Genomic DNA, 17,530 nt, shown 5'->3' on the forward strand with positions numbered 1-17,530 from the left:
ATAATTAAGTTTGTGTCATTTAATTATTATTAATTAATTATTACATACAAAATTGTATATTATGTTAAGTTCTTAAGTAATGTTTAATTATGTTAATTGATTATTAAAATAATACACATAAAAAAGATTTTAAAATGTATATATATTAAAATTTAGATGCACTACAAACAAAGTTACACTTCTCTGCGTTTCTTACCCTACAATTATTTCAGTGATTTAACATTTTGATTTTTTACTTATTCAAGATTAATCTCAAATTTAATATCTACTTTTTGTTATGTCTTCTATAAATGATTCTTGCTTAATTTGTGAAATTCCATCATGTGGTTATCATTTATCAATAAATAGTTGTCGAAGTTGTAGTACATTTTTTAAAAGAACAATTCGTGGTAATAAAAAGTATAGGTGTCGAAGAAATACCAAAAATTGTCCAGTACATTATACTATCAGACAAAAATGTAAATATTGCAGATTTCAAAAGTGCAAAAAATTAGGAATGGTATTAAGAAATTCTAGCAAATTTTGTAGTGATAGTTCAGATGGTGAATTTGAGGAAAATGAAATTGATAGAAATAAAAAATATTTAAATTCTAATAAAGATGATGTAGAAAAAGTAATTGAGTCATATGTTAATCAATGTCGTTTTGATAGTAATACAAATTTAATAATAAAAAATGTTGTATCAACTTTAGAAGGTTCAAAACTTCCTATACCAAAAACACCAGGAATAATTTATAATCCATTTCAAAATATTTGTTTTGGAGTAAATTTTTACCTATCTAAGGTAAATGAAAATTTAGATAAAATAAATGTAAAAATAACAAAATCAATTACATTTAGAAATTATGTAATATTTAGTGAAAGATGTTGTTGTATATTATCAAAATCATTAATGTTTTCTTCTGAATTTGCATCTTTATCAAGAAATGATAAAATTACTTTATTTAAAAATATATATCCATTAATAAATTGTCTGGAGAGATCATATACTTCAATAAAATGTTATGGAAGTACATCAAAAAGAAATATAGTTTTATTTGACAATACACAGGCATATGAAGATGATTTTTATGAATTTACTGATACTGAATTGTCAGAAAATTATAGTAGTCAGGCAGTTGATTTATTTAAAAATCTTCATAAATTATTAATTAATGGTGTTTATAAACCAATGAAAGAACTTGATTTAGATGAATATGAATTTGCATATCTTATTGGATTTGCTTTATGGTCAATAAATCGTCTCCCTAATATTACTGATGATGGAATAAAAGTTTCAAAAAAAGTTTTGAAATGTTTAAATGATGAATTACATGTTTATTATTATTTTACAAAACGATTAGAAAATTATGCAAATAGAGTATCTCATATTGTTGCAATTATTGGTGCAGCAGTCAATTTTTGTGATATGAAAAAAGAAGTTATATTAACAGGAAAAATATTTAATTTTTTTGATATTTGTAAATTTATAGAAGAAAGTATGGGTAAAGATCCATCAAGTTGTTGTGAATTAATAGACAATGTAAAATAATTTGCACATTAGACTTTAAACCATGTTATAAATTTATAAATTTAATTTGATAATAATAATCTTATCATATTTTTACCTAATAATCACAACGTGCTAAAAATTTTTAAAAATGTTATATAAAAATTTATGATAAAACCTTATTTTGTGGTAGATAACTACTGATATGAAAGTTTTATACATTTTAATTAAATTAAAAATGACTCAATTATGGAGACCAATGATAAAAGTAATAAACTATTTAAAGAAATTTTGTTTGTTGAATTATGTTCCTTACACTCATCACCATTAAGGCATTTATAATATCTTGGATAATCGGCATATTTTATTGCACATACCTGTCCACAACGATACATTGATGTTGGCATTTTAACATCCCATCCAACAGTATTATATTGTAAATATTTATAAAATATTGATGGATTTTTTTCTATTGATTTTAATAAATTATTAATTTGTCTTATTGTTATTGGTGAAGAAATATTATAATCATGAACAAAAGTATATTCTAAAAGCCATGGAGTTTCAGAATTTTTATTTAATTCTGTCAAGTTAACTGAATATGTTAAAATATCATTAATATTCCAATTATTTTTGTCATAATCAAATATACGAAATGCTGGATTATTAGAACCAGCACCAGGTAAATTAGAAAACCATGGAGTTACTGATGGTGCCATAAACATCATTTGAACAGGTTCTTCTTTGTCATTTAATACCATTCTAAATGTATCAGTATGATGATGTCCAAAAACCATCCATTTTATTACATCTGAAAATTCAATAACAATATTTAAAAATTCTTCATTATATTGTGGATGGAACCATGTAAAATTTGGAGTTCTTTCAAATGATCCTGGAGGAATATGTCCAACTATATGAATAGATTTATTTAATGTTTTTGCTTTATTAAGTTCATCTCTCATAAATTGAAATTGTCCTGCTGGATCAGTTTTATTGTCCATTGTTGCATCATTAAATAAATAATATAAATTAGTATTTAAACATAACCATGTTGTGTTGTCATCAGACATATATTTATAATAACCACCTCTTAAAAATGTTTTTTCATTTTCATTTCCAATCCAATCTTTCCATATATTATATGTTCTAGAATAAATTGTATTATTTTTATCAGGAAACATATTAGCAGGAGAATAATCATGATTTCCAAATAATGGTATAACTTTTGTTTGAGGAAAAAATTTTTTTATATAACTACTTGTTACATTAATAGTTTCAATAACATAATCAAAATCATATGTATCTATATGAGGTATATTATCACCAGTCCATAAAATTAAATCAGGACTACTTATTATTTTGGCTGCAGATGACACTGAATTTTCTAGTAATTTTTTTGATGTATCACACTTGTAATCACCATAAACTCCTAAATGAGCTGCTGAAACTTTATTTGTTATATGGCACATTTGTTTTCTATTGCCATTTATATTATAATTAGCATCATAATGAAAATCTGTTATTTGTAAAATTCTATTACAATTATTTAAAAATGTATAGGATAGAATTAATAATATATATGTCAAAAACATATCTAAATAAGAAAAAAAAACAAGAATACAATTAGGTTAAAAAGTATTAGAAACGAAAAAGTAATGAGTAATCAATTTACATAGGTTGACATTATCTTTATATTTTAATAATATAAGATTATTTATATATCTAAAATAATAATGGTTAACTAATCCTCATGTTATACCAATTTAATAATGTAATCATTTATAAATTGTTTTCACTGATAGTTATTTTAATCATAAATTATCAGTAAATTTTTAATATTACAATAAAGATAATTTTCTTTTTTATTAAATGAGTAGCTTAATATTATAATAATTAATGATAACGCTAAAAAAGCGCTAATCTAATTATATATTTTATAGTATGTAATATTATCTATAAAGTGTTGCAATGATTGAATTAATGTATTACATACTTAATATTTCTAATCATTTATAATTTTTTTAAGAAACAATAAAATGTAAATTGAAGTGATTGTTCTTGAAATTTGCTGATTTTATTGTATCAATTTTTTTTTTTTAATTTGATAATTTTTTTCCTTTTTATTTTATTAATAAATATTTATGATAATAAAAGTATTATTTAACAAAGATCATTTTATTTTCTTTAAAGTAAAAAAAAAAAGACAATTATAATATATATTTATTATATAATTTTTATGATTTTTAATTATTATATAATAATAAAAAAAACAATACTTTTAATTAAAATAAAATCTCTGTAAAAAATTTTTAAACGATTACTATAAACAAACCAATGTAATTTATTGTGATTTATATTATAAATCCTAAAAGTAATCATATTTTATATTGATAAATGATACAATATGTATAAGCACTGCACTAGTTGTCATATACTATAAACATTATTTAAAAAAAATTTTTTTTTGATACAATATTCATGGTAATTATACTTATTCTATCAATTGAAAATCTATAGATATATCTATTTAAAAGGATCAAAGGATTTGAATATACAGTGTATCAACGACTAATGAATTTCAGTATTGATATCTATATAGTAACATAAATTTTTTTATATATTTTTAATTATGTGGTATATATCCACAAAAATACCTATATTTTCTAGATATAATGTATATCAACATAAAAAAAATATTTTGTATTCAAAAACATTTTTTTTTTCTATTTTTTTTCTTATATCAAAATTAAATTATGTCAAATCACAAACTGAATGTTCATCTACTGGAGAATGGAATGAATGGGGTAATTGGACGGCATGTAATGAAGCCATACCTGATGTTCCAGTTAAACATCGTATAAGAGATTGTATACCATTTCCAAGTGGTTGTTTACAAAGTGGTAGTGTTGAATGTGATGGTCATTATTCTGAAACATTATCATGTTTACAAACAACCACTGAATCATTAACTACACCAGATATTACTACATCTTTGTTAACTACATTATCAACTATTCCTTCAACTATTTCTTCAACTATTCCATCAACTATTTCTTCAACTATTCCATCAACTATTCCTTCAACTGTCTCATCTACTATTTTATCAACTATTCCTTCAACTGTTCCTCTAACAGAAACAACCGAAGAACCGACAACTATTACTACTGAAGAAATATTGACTACAATATCATCTACTAATACACCAACAACCACTACTACTACTACTACTACAACAACAACAACAACGACAACAATAACACCATCTACTACATTATTAACAACTACAATACTTTCTACAACACTAACTGAATTAACAACTTTATCTATAAGAACGACAACTGATCCACCATCAACGGTATTAACATCATTAAGTACTACAACTTCTCCAACAACTATATCAAGTATTATATCAACAACCGATCAATGTTCTGACACTACATGGAATCAATGGTATAATTTTTTAATAAACATTACATTTTTTTAATTTATAAATTAATCTTTTATTTTTTTAGGTTGGAATGGAGTGAATGTACAGATACTTGTGGAATGTGTGGTGTACGTCAAAGATTTAGAACATGTAAAAAATCTAATCCAACTTGTTCATGTACAGGGTAAATCTTAATTTTAATAATAATATTTATATTTATTGATAATATACTTTTTTTTTTTTTAAATTTTAGAGCACAATTTGAAAAAGAATTTTGTAATGATGCTATCTGTAAGTATCCACGGCCAACTCCTTGTTGTAACAATTATATTCCATCTGGTTCAAATAATAAATTTGTTTGTGTTTTACCAAGTTAAATAAAAATAAAAAAAATAATTAGTCATTTTTAAATATATAATTATTGTATACTGTTTTTTTTTTTAATATCACAATATAAAAATTTGATTTAATTATAATTTATTATATTATATTTAAATTTTTTAACAAAAATTTGCTTTATAGTAATAATATTTAGTCATAGTTTTTTATTATATTTTTTTTTTATAAAAAAAAATGGCTCTTAATATCGACCCACCAACAGGACAATATCCCGCTGCTGGTGGAAAAAGCAGCCATAAAATTATAAATACAACAGAAAGCCGTCATGCTTTTAAAGTTAAAACATCAAATAATGAATGTTATAGAGTAAAACCAGTATATGGTTTTGTTGAAGGTAAAGCTCAATGTGATTTTGATGTTGTTAGACTTAGTGGTCCACCAAAAGAGGATAAAATTGTTGTACAATGGGCTGAAGTTCCTGCAGAAGAAACAGATCCACAGTCACCATTTAAAGCTGGAGCACAGGCTGGTGAAGTTATTTTACCACTTAAGGCTGAATAAGATTTTAGTATTTGTCTTTCATAAAGTATTAATATAATGATAATTATATATTATAGTTTTTAAAATGATTATAGTAGTCTTCGGTACTATTCAAATAAAATTTGATAATGGACAAATTGTTTGCATTTTAGTTGTAAAATCTTAAAATTAATATTTTATATTAATTTAATAAAATTCTTCTTCTTTTTTTTTATAAAAATTAATTAATATTTTTGGATAAAATTAATTTCATAGATTACCTTTTTTATTTAATTGTAAACAAATTTATATTCAATCATTTATTAAAATTTTTAATTATTGTTAAATATGATAATATATATGAACTTAATTATTAGTTTGATTACTTTCATTAGTATAAGATTAATATTAAATATTTTTTAAAATTTCTCAATTAAACTCATAATGACCTTATGATTTATCATTAATTTTCTTCTATAAGTGATTGTGAAAAAATATTTTCATCTGTTTGTACTATTGGTTTATATGTAGTACATGTATAAAATTCCTTAGAACAAATTGGTTTATTTCCATCCATTTCAACAATAACATCACGTCTTAATATTGAATTACTAAAAGCTTTCCTCATACGATTTTTTTTTCTACGTAATTGATCAATTTCATTATCATTTATAGATGATGAATTATTAAATATTGAACAGATAAAAAATATAACTAAATATATAAAAAATATTATAATTGATATAAATATTAGAAATACAAAAAGTAATGTAGTGTCAGACCAATCATTTGTAGCTGGTATTAATTTACGAATTTCATTCATTTTGTTAGTTAATTATTATTAAAAAGTTATAAATATTATAAAATAAATTTTACACATTTTTATTAATGATATAGAATTAATTTTTATTATTAAAATTTTGATTATTTTATAAAGATTAATTCAAATTTATTTTTATAAATAAAATCATATTATAAATATAATATTAATATGATAAAATATTTTTTAATTTTTATCTCATAGTTAAATGAATAGTACTTTTAATTTAAATAATCTTTCATATTATGAGATAAATTTATAATAATCATTTAACTATTATATATTTTGAGTTATTTTATAAATATTTACCTATCTGTCATACAACATATTATTTATTTGTTTTAATTTTAATTAAAAATAATTAAGAAATAATAAAGTACAGTAATATGACAAAATAAAAACTAGATATGTATATGATAACTCGGAAATATAAAATTTTATAATAGAATAATATATATAGTAAATAATTTAATTATTAATATTTCTAAAATTGACAGTATAATATAAGAATGACAGAATTTTTATTATATTATATATATTAAGAACAATAAAATAATATAAATTTTAATATTTTGATATACATTAAATTATTTTTTTTTCTTATATTTTATATAATGGAATTAATAAAAAATAATTTGTTATGGAAAAATTCATTGTCATCTTCATTATATTCTGGTGATACATTCAAAAAACGTCTAGCACCATCAATATATGATAATTTTTTGACAAATTATGGAGGTAATGTTTTAAATTTAATAATTTTAATGTGTATCTAATTTTGAATGATTAAAATAACTTAATATATATAGATGTCTCTTTATCATCATAATATGATGATGTTGTCATATATCATTTTTATTTATCTATTCACAAATAAATTCTATAATATGAAGAGTAACAGTTATGTCATTGTTATAAGTTCATTCTTAATTATCTAAAACTTTAACAATTATAAAAGATAGTTATAGAATTATTACTAATTTTATTAATAAAGGCATGTTAAAAGTGTTTATAAATGGAATTAATAAAGAATTGTATTAAAAGTATTTATATAAAATTAGGTCTAAAATTATTCATCTTATTCTTTATTTTATTTTATGAAATAATAAGAAATTTTTAATTGAACTTATTATTAAATATTTTATAAAGTTATGTCATTATTAAAATTATTATTATATTTTAGATATACAAAATATTACAATGCCAGAGTATATAAATGTTCCAAATGACTTACAAAGATCATCAATGTTAGGAAAAAAAAAATTTTTTAAGACAGAAAATTCTACTATTAATCATATAACAACAAATAGGCAAATTTTAAATGTTAAAGATAAACATGGAATTTTAAGAAGTTTATCATTTCAAGTAAGTTTTTTTTTTTATAATAAAATATATATTTTTTCTTTTTTTTTCTTTACAGTTTAGTCCATTTCGTGGAACAAAAATTGTTGATACATCACCATCACAAACAAATGGAACATCTACCTCTAAAATGAATAAAGATATTTTTAATAAAAAATCAGATGAATTTGGGGAAGTTGGACCATTACTTGGTGTTCAAATGTATGGATGTTTATTAAAAAAATATAAAAAGAAAAATAGGCCTGTAAAATGGAAAAAAAGATTTTTTATTTTAAAAGAATGTTTTTTATTATATTATTCATGTAGTGTTAAGAAAGAATTTGAATCAACAAGAAGGATAAATTTACATCCAAAAGGAATTATTCCATTAATTGGTTGTTCTATTATCTCTGGTGGAGATGTTGGAAAAAAATATTGTTTATTAATAACACATTGCCAATTTGATTCAGCTATTATTGTATGTGCTACAGATATCAAGTGCCAGGAGAATTGGTTTAAAGCACTTAAAGATGCTACAAAAATGTAAGATAAATAAATAATATTATATAAAATATATTTTATAGATCTTATAAAAATACACTTTATGGAGAACATATTATAAGAGAACTAGAGTCAAAAGGTAATTTATTAAATGAAGAAAAAAAATCAATTGAAGAGAAATTTCAAAAGGAAGCTTTAGCTAGACAGGAAGAAAAAGAACGAAATTTTGAATTAGAAAAAATGAGAGAGGAACTAGAAAAGGAACGAGAAAAATTAGTTAGATTAACAATGAAAATGAAAGAAGATATTTCAAAAGTTAAGAATGATTTAACTCAAACTAATGAAGCTAAACATAAATTGGAAGATGAAAAGATAATGCTTCTAACAAAAACTGAACACTTGGTAACAAATATGGAATGTCTAAATCTTGAAAAGACAAAAATTGAAGATCAAATGAATCAAATATTACAGGAGAGAGAGAAATTTTTACTAGAAAATCAAAATTTATCTTCTGTAACATGTCAATTAAAAAATAAAATGCAAGAAATTGAAAGTAAAACAACAAAAATTGCCACAGAAAAAGAAAAAATTGAATGTTTAATGAGGTTAAATGAACAGAAGACAGTTGAATTAGAAAGAGAAAGAGCTGTATATACAAGACAAACTAAAGAGTTACTACAAAATCTTAAAATAATTAGTGAACAAAAGGAGATGACAGAAGCTGAATTAAAAGATGAAGTTATTGCTAGAATTGGGGCTGAGCGTCAATTGTATGCTGCAGAAAAAGCTTTGGAACACCTTGAAAATGCATTGAAACTGACAGGTGCTCAGATGGCAGAACTCCAGGAACATATCATGCCAGATGTACATAAGTTAAGAGAATTTTTTGAAAAATGTGCAATTGATGCAAAATTAGAAGCTCAAAAATCATTAGTTATGAGGAATGCTATATATGCAAGAAGATCATTTCGAAAAAACCCTGTAAAAAATAGGCCTAAAAATGCTTTCAAAAGGCACGTATCAATGAAAGAAGATAGAAGAAATATGGAGATCGTAAAGTACAACGATGACAATGATTTTCCATAACGGTAATTTTTTTATTTTATTTTTAAAACCATTACTTTTGTCTGATAATAATTTAATCATAACATATTTTTAATTATAATTTTATAGATAATATAAAGAGTGATGTAATTAAAAAATTTTTATCGTTATTGTTACTTGATAAAAACTACTATTGATAATATATTTAAATTATATAAATAATTATTATCAAGTTTTAAAACAAATTTATAAAATTTTATTATGAAATATTTAATATCAATAATTGTTCTTACTTATTTGGCTATTGCATTTTCATTAAAATGTGATAGTTATTACCAATACCAAGTTGGAGGCTTTCAAGCACAATCTTTAGATCATATTATCAGTGGTTGTGATGCATGTGGATATCTTTATTCAAATATTACAGATTTTAACAATTTCCGTGGTTTTTTTTCTGGTTGCCTGTTTACAGCAAAAACTTTAGCTAAAAAGTACGATGGTAAAGTTTTTAATATGACAGAATTTTCAACAACTTGTGATGTAAGTTAACTTAAGATTATTAAATATGAATATATAGAAAAATAACAAAGATGGTATACCATACTGTCAACAAATAATTTCAACTGATGATGGACACACAATGTTTGACTCCAAAATATGTTGTTGCAGTACGGATACATGTACAAGACCTTATTTTCAAAAAACTAAACAGTAATTGAAATTTTTTATCTTGAATAAAAAAAATTATTTTAAAATCATTAATTAATTTCTTCATTCAAAAAATAAAATTATAACTTTTCTTTGTTATTAAAAAAATGTACACTCAATTTTAAATATAATCGTGAATATGAAATAATAAAAAATTGAAAAGTTATAACAAATTAAATCCAAAAGCAAAAAATGGGAATATTTTTTAAAAAATCTCGTCTTTCATGATAAAACTCAAAATGTCAAAATAAAAAAAAACTATAAATTAGATTTTTGCTAAAATTTCTTTGAATTTAGTCTGATTTTCATAGAACACCTTGATCCTTAAATTTTAAACTGCATATATCAAAACTCAAGAATGCGAAGTCCTACAAACATAAGTTTAGATGCGCTCCATTTCCTTAGACATTTGAGTTATAGTCTACATTAGAAAATTTTTCAAAATTTTAGTCGTTCTTAAGATACATTGTCTGGTATTTTTGTGCGCTTAATCTATTTTCATCGTTTTCTATATCACAATAATCGTCAGAAATATAGAAATAATTTGAAGGTGAACTCTATATGAAAACTAATTAGAAGTTTGTTTCAAAAATTTGCTTTATCTCTATCCTGAAGCGAGAATAATTCAAAAGCGGAAATTTTTTCTAAATATTCTTTGTCCTAAACATTTTAATAACTCGACTGAAACTCATTAGTCGACCATGATATTAATTTCATTCGATTTCTCTTGAAAAGTTGGTCCAGAATATATAAATGTTATAACAATATTTTTGATTTTGTCAAATTTTTTAAGTTACTAAAAAATATTCCAAACTTCCGACTTAGTCTTAAAAATAGTGTACAAAAAAAACTTTTTTTTCGAATTTCAAGATGTTAATATACTCATTCGATAGGCCTTTTAAAATGATGAATTTTGCATACAATCATGAATATAGTAGAATTAACGGTTAAGAAGTTATAGCAATCTAAAGTTTGAGGGCGAAAGTGGGGAATATTTTTATTAGAAATACGACTTTTGTGATGCAATCAAAAATGTTAAAATTTTATTAATGATTCTAGATCAGTTTTTTACGGGAAATTCATTAAAGTTAGTCTCATCTTTATAGGACTTACCATTCTTGAGATATGATGAAAAAACGTTGTTTAAAAAGTTTTCAAGCACAAACTTATAACTTGAACGAATAAGCTCCTATGAGTATGAAACTTGATGCGCTGTGCTTCTTTCAACTTTTAAGACATAGTCTACATTGAAACTTTTTTTTTATTTTTAACAGTTTCTGAGATATGATATGTACTATTTTTGCGCGCTCAACTTTTTGTCATCATTTTTTTATATCTTAAGAATGATTAAAGGTATGAAAAAGTTTTAAAGGTAGACTCTATTTAAAAATCTTTCAGAAGTTGATTGCAAAAAACTACTTTTAAAAAGCTTTATTTTGAAGCGAGATATGATGAAAGGCGGAAATTTTTTCTAAATATTCATTGTTCTCGACTTTTTAATATCTCTACTGAAATTTATCGTGTGAGCATAATACTAGATTCTTTCGATTTTTTTTTAAAAATTAATCTATAATAGGCAAGTTTTATAGAAAATATTGTGAATTATAACAGATTTCAAAAATTACTAAAAAATATTTCGAACTTCCGGCTTGGTCCTAAAAAATTGTGTACCAAAAAAAACTTTTTTTTTCGAATTTCAAAATGTTAATATACTCATTCGATAGCCCTTTCAAAATGATGAATTTTGCATACAATCATGAATATGGTAGAATTAATGGTTAAGAAGTTATAGCCATCTAAAGTTTGAGAGCGAAAGTGGGGAATATTTTTAATAAAAATACGACTTCTGTGATGCAATCAAAAATTTTAAAATTAATTTAGCGATTCTAGATCAGTTTTTTACGGGAAATTCATTAAAGTTAGTCTCATCTTTATAGGACCTACCATTCTTGAGATATGATCCAAAAATATTGTTTGGAAAAGTTCTAAGCATGAACTTATAACTTGAACAAATGAGCTCCTATGAGTATGAAAATTGATGCGCTGTGCTTCTTTAAACTTTTGAAGCATAGTCTACGTTGAAAAGTTTTTCTAATTTTCAGTAGTTTTCAAAATATGATAAGTGGTATTTTTGCGCGCTCAATTTTTTGTCATCATTTTTTATATCTCAAGAATGGTTGAAGTTATAAAAAAGTTTTAAAGGTAGACCCTACATGAAATTTGTTCAAAAGTTGATTGCAAAAAACTGCTCTTACGTAGCTTTATTTTGAAGCGAGATATAATGAAAGGCGGAAATTTTTTCTAAATATTCATTGTTCTCGACTTTCTAATATCTCGACTGAAATTAATACTATGACCACAAAATTAGATTCATTGATTTCTCTTGAAAAATTTATCTATAAGAAATAAGTTTTATAGAAAATATTGTGAATTTTGACAGAGTTCAAAAGTTACTCAAAAATATTCTTAACTTCCGACTTGGTCCTTAAAAATAGTGTACAAAAAGAAACTTTTTTTTCGAATTTCAAAATACTATTATACTCATTCGATAGCCCTTTCAAAATGATGAATTTTGCATACAATCATGACTATAATCAAATTAACGGTTGAGAAGTTACAGCCTTCTAAAGTTTGAGGGCGAAAGTGGGGAATATTTTTATTAAAAATACGACTTCTGTGATGCAATCAAAAATGTTAAAATTAATTTGATGATTCTAGATCAGTTTTTTACGGGAAATTCATTGAAGTTACTCTCATCTTTATAGGATCTACCATTCTTGAGATATGATGAAAAAATGGTGTTTTTAAAAGTTTTCAAGAATGAGGCTACAACTTGAACAAATAAAGTCTTACAAAGTTGAAATTAGGTGCGCTAGGCTTCTTTTGAATTTTGAAACACAGTGTACGTTGAAAAGATTTTTTAATTTCCAACGGTTTTTGAAATATGAAATGGAGCATTTTTGCGCGCTTATTCTATTGTCATCGTTTTTTATATCTCAAAATTGGTTGAGTATATAAAAATTTTTTGAACACAAACCTTTTATAAAAATTGTTCAGAATTTGATTGTAAAAAAGTTTTTGCCTGTATTTTCATTTTAAAGCAAGATAATTCTCAAAGATTGAAGTACTTTTAAAATATTCATTGTTTCGACTTTGTATAATCTCAGTTTCAATTTAAAATATAACAATGAAGTTGATATTATTCTATTTTTTTTAAAACTTATATAGGTATTAACAATTTTAGATTCTTACCTGATTTCCAGTAACTTTTATGTATGTATAATTTTAATAATTGAAATATTTACATGGTTAATCATTACTTTAATGTTTAAACTTTTTCATTTTTATCATCCTTCTAAACTTGAAGTGAAATTTTAGTAACATTTAGAAACAATTTATCCTTGTTTTTTCCATTGTAATATTATAAATATTAAAAAATTAAAGGTATAGTACACTTCAAAAATCTTAATAATATTTTGTATATAAAATTTATGATATTATAATATTTCTTAATATAAAAAAAATTTGAATATTATTTTGTATTACAACAGAAAATGGTGGTTTGTTTTTTTGTCTTTTAATAATATAAATTAAAATTTGTTAAAATTATTTCATGAATTGACTTTTTTTTTACTAATATTCAAAAATAAAAATTACTAATTACTGATCAAATAAAAAAGAATTCATCTATAAATTATTTATTTTTTGCAATGTATAACAATGTTACGGAACAAAAAAATACTAGTGGGATAAATGGTATATTACAAAATGAAAATTATCAAATTATAGGAATGGCAATATTGTCAATATTATTTTTTAGATTTGCAATTTATGTAGTAAGATGGTATTTTTTTAAAAGCTTACTCTTTAGATCATCAATTTATCTTGATAATTCAGAAGAAATTAGAGAAAATAGCAAATATTTTAAACATTTAAAACATAGTAAAAAGTGGAGAATTTCAAATGAAATTGTTTCATTCCTCCATGCTTTTATTTGTTCTATTTGGGTATTTGTTAATATTATATATTATTTCAAACTATCTATAGACTTTCAGAATCTATATGTTCATAGTTTTGGACTTATGGTATGTTTTATTTATTTATTTTTTTAATTTATGTATTTTTAAGTTTGCTATGATTTTTGGTTATACAGTTAGTGATACCATTGATCTATTTTTTAATGAATGGTCTTTAAGAATTATTGTTCTTCTTTTTCATCATGCTTTAGTTGTAATAGCTTCAGTTTATCCAATTCTTGTTAAAAATTATGGTGGTATTATAGTTATAGGATTTGTTATGGAATTTAACAGCATATTTCTCCATATAAGATCTCTACTCAACTATAATGGTTGTTCTAAAAAAAATAAAAAATATAAAACTGTAGCAACATTAAATATATTAACATTTTTAATCTTTAGAATCTTTCCAAATTTTTATTTAATATATTATTGTCTAAAAGCAACCAAAGTAATGTTATGGTTCGAACTTTTAATGCTCTTCACTGTTATTTTTGGACTCTTTTTTACAAACATTATTCTTCTCTACAGATTATTGGTTGCTGATGGATTTATCAAAAGCAATAAACCAAGATTTAAGGATGGCTTTGATATTGAAAATGATGCTGAAAGTAATTACACTAGTGTAGCCTTGGATGAAATTTCTTTAATTTCACAATCTTCAGAAAACAATACTTTAAAGGAAAACAATAAATTTTTGCAATTAAATGATAATACTGATTTATTAAAAACAAATAATACTCCTAGCAAAGAATAAATAACCTTATAAACTATAATTAATAAATTGGCTATGTACCTAAATTAATTTATAAAGTAATAATTTTTTATCAATTTTATAGGTTTAAATAAAAATATATTTCGTTATAAAATCAACCAAATAAAAGTATTAAAGAAATTTAGTGATTACAATGCATCTCTTAATCATTGAATTATAAAGAGTATTAATAAAGAATAAAATGTTTCTATTATACATACTTAACTAATACCTAAAAGTATTGTAATAGTTTTATCATATTTTTTTTTTAAAAATGTATGCCTATGAAAATTCACCTTTATTTCAATCTGCATTATTTAGAGATTCGAAATATTTAATTTCACTAGTAGCATCATTTTTATTTTTCCGCTTGATTACATATCTAGCGAGGTGGTATTTTTTTAAAAATTTTTTATTCAATTATGAAAAATTTAGAGAAAATGAAATTGACAATACACAATTTTCTCATATACCTATGCATAAAAAATGGAGAATTTCAAATGAATACATTTCATTAATTCATGCTTTAATTTGTTCTGTATGGGCAATATTTTTAATTATTAAATTATCACCAGGAAAAGATATTTTTGAATTTTCATATTATTCTGAAATGGGTCATATGGTAAAGATTATAATTTTTTATATTTTTGTACTTTCTTATTTTTTTATAGTTTATGATGATATTTGGATATATAATCAGTGATTCTATAGATATGATTGCAAATGAATGGTCAATAAGAGTTTTGGTGTTAATGTTTCATCATATACTTGTTTCAATAGGTTGTCTTTATCCTATTCTTATCAAACATTTTGGAGGAATTGTAATAATAGGATTTTTAATGGAAGTAAATAGTATATTTTTACATACTAGATCATTGTTAAATTATAGTGGATATTCTAAAACAAAATTAAGCTTCAAAATGTTAGCTTTTATAAATATTCTCACATTTATTTTGTTCCGTTTTATACCAAATTTATATTTGATATATTTTATTACAGTTATTACGAATAATGTTCCATGGTGGGAAACATTTGCATGTTGCTTAGTTTCAATTGGTCTATTGACAACAAATACTGTTCTTTTTTATAGACTTTTGTTAGCTGATAACTTTTTATCTGTTAAAAAAATAGGATCACTTGATATTGAAGAACAAAATCTTTTAGATCACAATGGTCAATTGTCAGTACCAACTACACCTTATTTCACAGCTCCAACAACACCAGAAAGTGTGACAATTGGAACTCAAACATTGTTGTAAGATTTTAAACAAAATATAACTCCCAAGAAAGTATTGTTTTGTATTACTGCTAAATAACAATACAGTCATAACACTTTTAAAGTTATTAAATCAAGAATTTTCTAATTCACTTTATTTTAATTAAGTGAACCTGAATTTTTATATTATAATAATAATCATATTAATAATGTTAATTATTTGTTTTTTTTAATAAAAAATAAAATGAAGCATTTAACATGGAAAGAATATCTAATACTTTTATTGAATAATTAGTAAGTAACATCAAGTAATCATTTAGGAACCACTAGAGGTGCTTGAGGTTTCTTTAGATTCCTTGGATCAATAACTGTATCCTGCCAGTCAATCCACTTTAAAGCATTACTCAGTTTTATTAATTTAATACGATTCTTGTTAAATTCCTGTTCTTTTTCAATTAATGTACTTGACTTCCTATAAGTTGGACATTTTCCTGTTGTAAATTGTTTTATAAAAGTCTCCGGACATATCTCAGCAGTTTGGTTTAATTTTTTATCAATAATAATACGGCATTCAACGATTTTTTGCAAAATCAAATTACATGAATTCAAAAGCATATCAAATTCTGGTGGCAAATATGTTTTCTTGTCCAAATTATCTTTGAAGCATCTTAAAAAAATGGGAATTTTACGAAATAAATCTTGTGATAATTCTTTTCCAATAAGGCAAACTTTCCCAACTGATAATGTTTCTAGGTTATCTAATAATTCCTGTGGTACAATAGGTGTAGTTGAATTCATCTTGATGACAAATGTACAAAACTATTCCAATCTCTAATAGATTAACCTTTGAAGAATACTAAAATATATTCTATTTAAGAGAAAAAAAGTAAACTTTTTGGAGTTATGTTCTAATGGAAAGTGTTTAATAGTTTGTAAAAATAATTTTAAAATACTAAAATAAATAAGAAAATTAAGTTAAGTATATGTATTGTAAAAATGTTTGTGATATAAGTGTGTCATTTCACATTGACAACGAAATATAGTAAGATTTTATTCTATATATTTGTGCTAATTCTCAAAAAATAAATATTAAACTTTCTTTAAATATCATTTATGGTTATATTAATTATTCTTAAAATATTAATTAAATTCAAGAAATGACTCTTCTTTTAAAATTAATAAGAATGAAAGTATCTTTGAAGTACTAGGTTTTGATTTTAAAAAATCAAAAATGAAATAAATTTGATATGGAATTTAAAATAAAAAATAGTTAGTGTATATGATAATAAGGTGTGTTTTATTATCAAAATACAATGTATTGCTTCTAGCGATGGAGAAGAAGCCTTCGATCTC

General features: G+C 23.0%; 10 protein-coding genes across 10 annotated transcripts; 7 read left to right on the plus strand and 3 right to left on the minus strand.

Annotated features, from left to right (window-relative positions):
* Positions 1–277: 277 nt before the first annotated feature.
* On the plus strand, positions 278–1,531 carry SRAE_1000246100 (Nuclear hormone receptor, ligand-binding, core domain and Zinc finger, nuclear hormone receptor-type domain and Nuclear hormone receptor, ligand-binding domain and Zinc finger, NHR/GATA-type domain-containing protein; the record flags this gene model as incomplete). The annotated part of the gene is made up of 1 exon (XM_024649539.1): positions 278–1,531. One exon carries the CDS (start codon positions 278–280, stop codon positions 1,529–1,531), a length of 1,254 nt encoding a protein of 417 aa, XP_024503407.1.
* A 76-nt stretch (positions 1,532–1,607) lies between these two features.
* SRAE_1000246200 (Acid sphingomyelinase-like phosphodiesterase 3a) lies at positions 1,608–2,961 on the minus strand (the record flags this gene model as incomplete). The annotated part of the gene is made up of 2 exons (XM_024649541.1): positions 1,608–1,624; positions 1,806–2,961. 2 exons carry the CDS (start codon positions 2,959–2,961, stop codon positions 1,608–1,610), a joined length of 1,173 nt encoding a protein of 390 aa, XP_024503408.1.
* A 1,160-nt stretch (positions 2,962–4,121) lies between these two features.
* SRAE_1000246300 (Thrombospondin, type 1 repeat-containing protein) lies at positions 4,122–5,296 on the plus strand (the record flags this gene model as incomplete). The annotated part of the gene is made up of 3 exons (XM_024649542.1): positions 4,122–4,942; positions 5,005–5,103; positions 5,173–5,296. 3 exons carry the CDS (start codon positions 4,122–4,124, stop codon positions 5,294–5,296), a joined length of 1,044 nt encoding a protein of 347 aa, XP_024503409.1.
* Positions 5,297–5,492: 196 nt separating this feature from the next.
* Positions 5,493–5,819, plus strand: SRAE_1000246400 (MSP domain and PapD-like domain-containing protein; the record flags this gene model as incomplete). Its single annotated transcript, XM_024649543.1, has 1 exon — positions 5,493–5,819. One exon carries the CDS (start codon positions 5,493–5,495, stop codon positions 5,817–5,819), a length of 327 nt encoding a protein of 108 aa, XP_024503410.1.
* Positions 5,820–6,240: 421 nt separating this feature from the next.
* Positions 6,241–6,600, minus strand: SRAE_1000246500 (Hypothetical protein; the record flags this gene model as incomplete). The annotated part of the gene is made up of 1 exon (XM_024649544.1): positions 6,241–6,600. One exon carries the CDS (start codon positions 6,598–6,600, stop codon positions 6,241–6,243), a length of 360 nt encoding a protein of 119 aa, XP_024503411.1.
* A 611-nt stretch (positions 6,601–7,211) lies between these two features.
* SRAE_1000246600 (Pleckstrin homology domain and Pleckstrin homology-like domain-containing protein) lies at positions 7,212–9,525 on the plus strand (the record flags this gene model as incomplete). Its single annotated transcript, XM_024649545.1, has 4 exons — positions 7,212–7,335; positions 7,781–7,962; positions 8,018–8,481; positions 8,523–9,525. The coding sequence occupies 4 exons, from the start codon at positions 7,212–7,214 to the stop codon at positions 9,523–9,525; spliced, it is 1,773 nt and encodes a 590-aa protein (XP_024503412.1).
* Positions 9,526–9,744: 219 nt separating this feature from the next.
* Positions 9,745–10,198, plus strand: SRAE_1000246700 (Hypothetical protein; the record flags this gene model as incomplete). The annotated part of the gene is made up of 2 exons (XM_024649546.1): positions 9,745–10,023; positions 10,061–10,198. The coding sequence occupies 2 exons, from the start codon at positions 9,745–9,747 to the stop codon at positions 10,196–10,198; spliced, it is 417 nt and encodes a 138-aa protein (XP_024503413.1).
* A 3,703-nt stretch (positions 10,199–13,901) lies between these two features.
* SRAE_1000246800 (TRAM/LAG1/CLN8 homology domain-containing protein) lies at positions 13,902–14,964 on the plus strand (the record flags this gene model as incomplete). Its single annotated transcript, XM_024649547.1, has 2 exons — positions 13,902–14,276; positions 14,320–14,964. The coding sequence occupies 2 exons, from the start codon at positions 13,902–13,904 to the stop codon at positions 14,962–14,964; spliced, it is 1,020 nt and encodes a 339-aa protein (XP_024503414.1).
* Positions 14,965–15,235: 271 nt separating this feature from the next.
* On the plus strand, positions 15,236–16,220 carry SRAE_1000246900 (TRAM/LAG1/CLN8 homology domain-containing protein; the record flags this gene model as incomplete). The annotated part of the gene is made up of 5 exons (XM_024649548.1): positions 15,236–15,351; positions 15,397–15,583; positions 15,633–15,813; positions 15,875–15,883; positions 15,961–16,220. 5 exons carry the CDS (start codon positions 15,236–15,238, stop codon positions 16,218–16,220), a joined length of 753 nt encoding a protein of 250 aa, XP_024503415.1.
* A 269-nt stretch (positions 16,221–16,489) lies between these two features.
* SRAE_1000247000 (Hypothetical protein) lies at positions 16,490–16,975 on the minus strand (the record flags this gene model as incomplete). The annotated part of the gene is made up of 1 exon (XM_024649549.1): positions 16,490–16,975. The coding sequence occupies one exon, from the start codon at positions 16,973–16,975 to the stop codon at positions 16,490–16,492; it is 486 nt and encodes a 161-aa protein (XP_024503416.1).
* Positions 16,976–17,530: the final 555 nt, after the last annotated feature.

Source organism: Strongyloides ratti (assembly GCF_001040885.1).
Source record: "Strongyloides ratti genome assembly S_ratti_ED321, chromosome : 1".
NCBI lineage: Eukaryota > Metazoa > Nematoda > Chromadorea > Rhabditida > Strongyloididae > Strongyloides > Strongyloides ratti.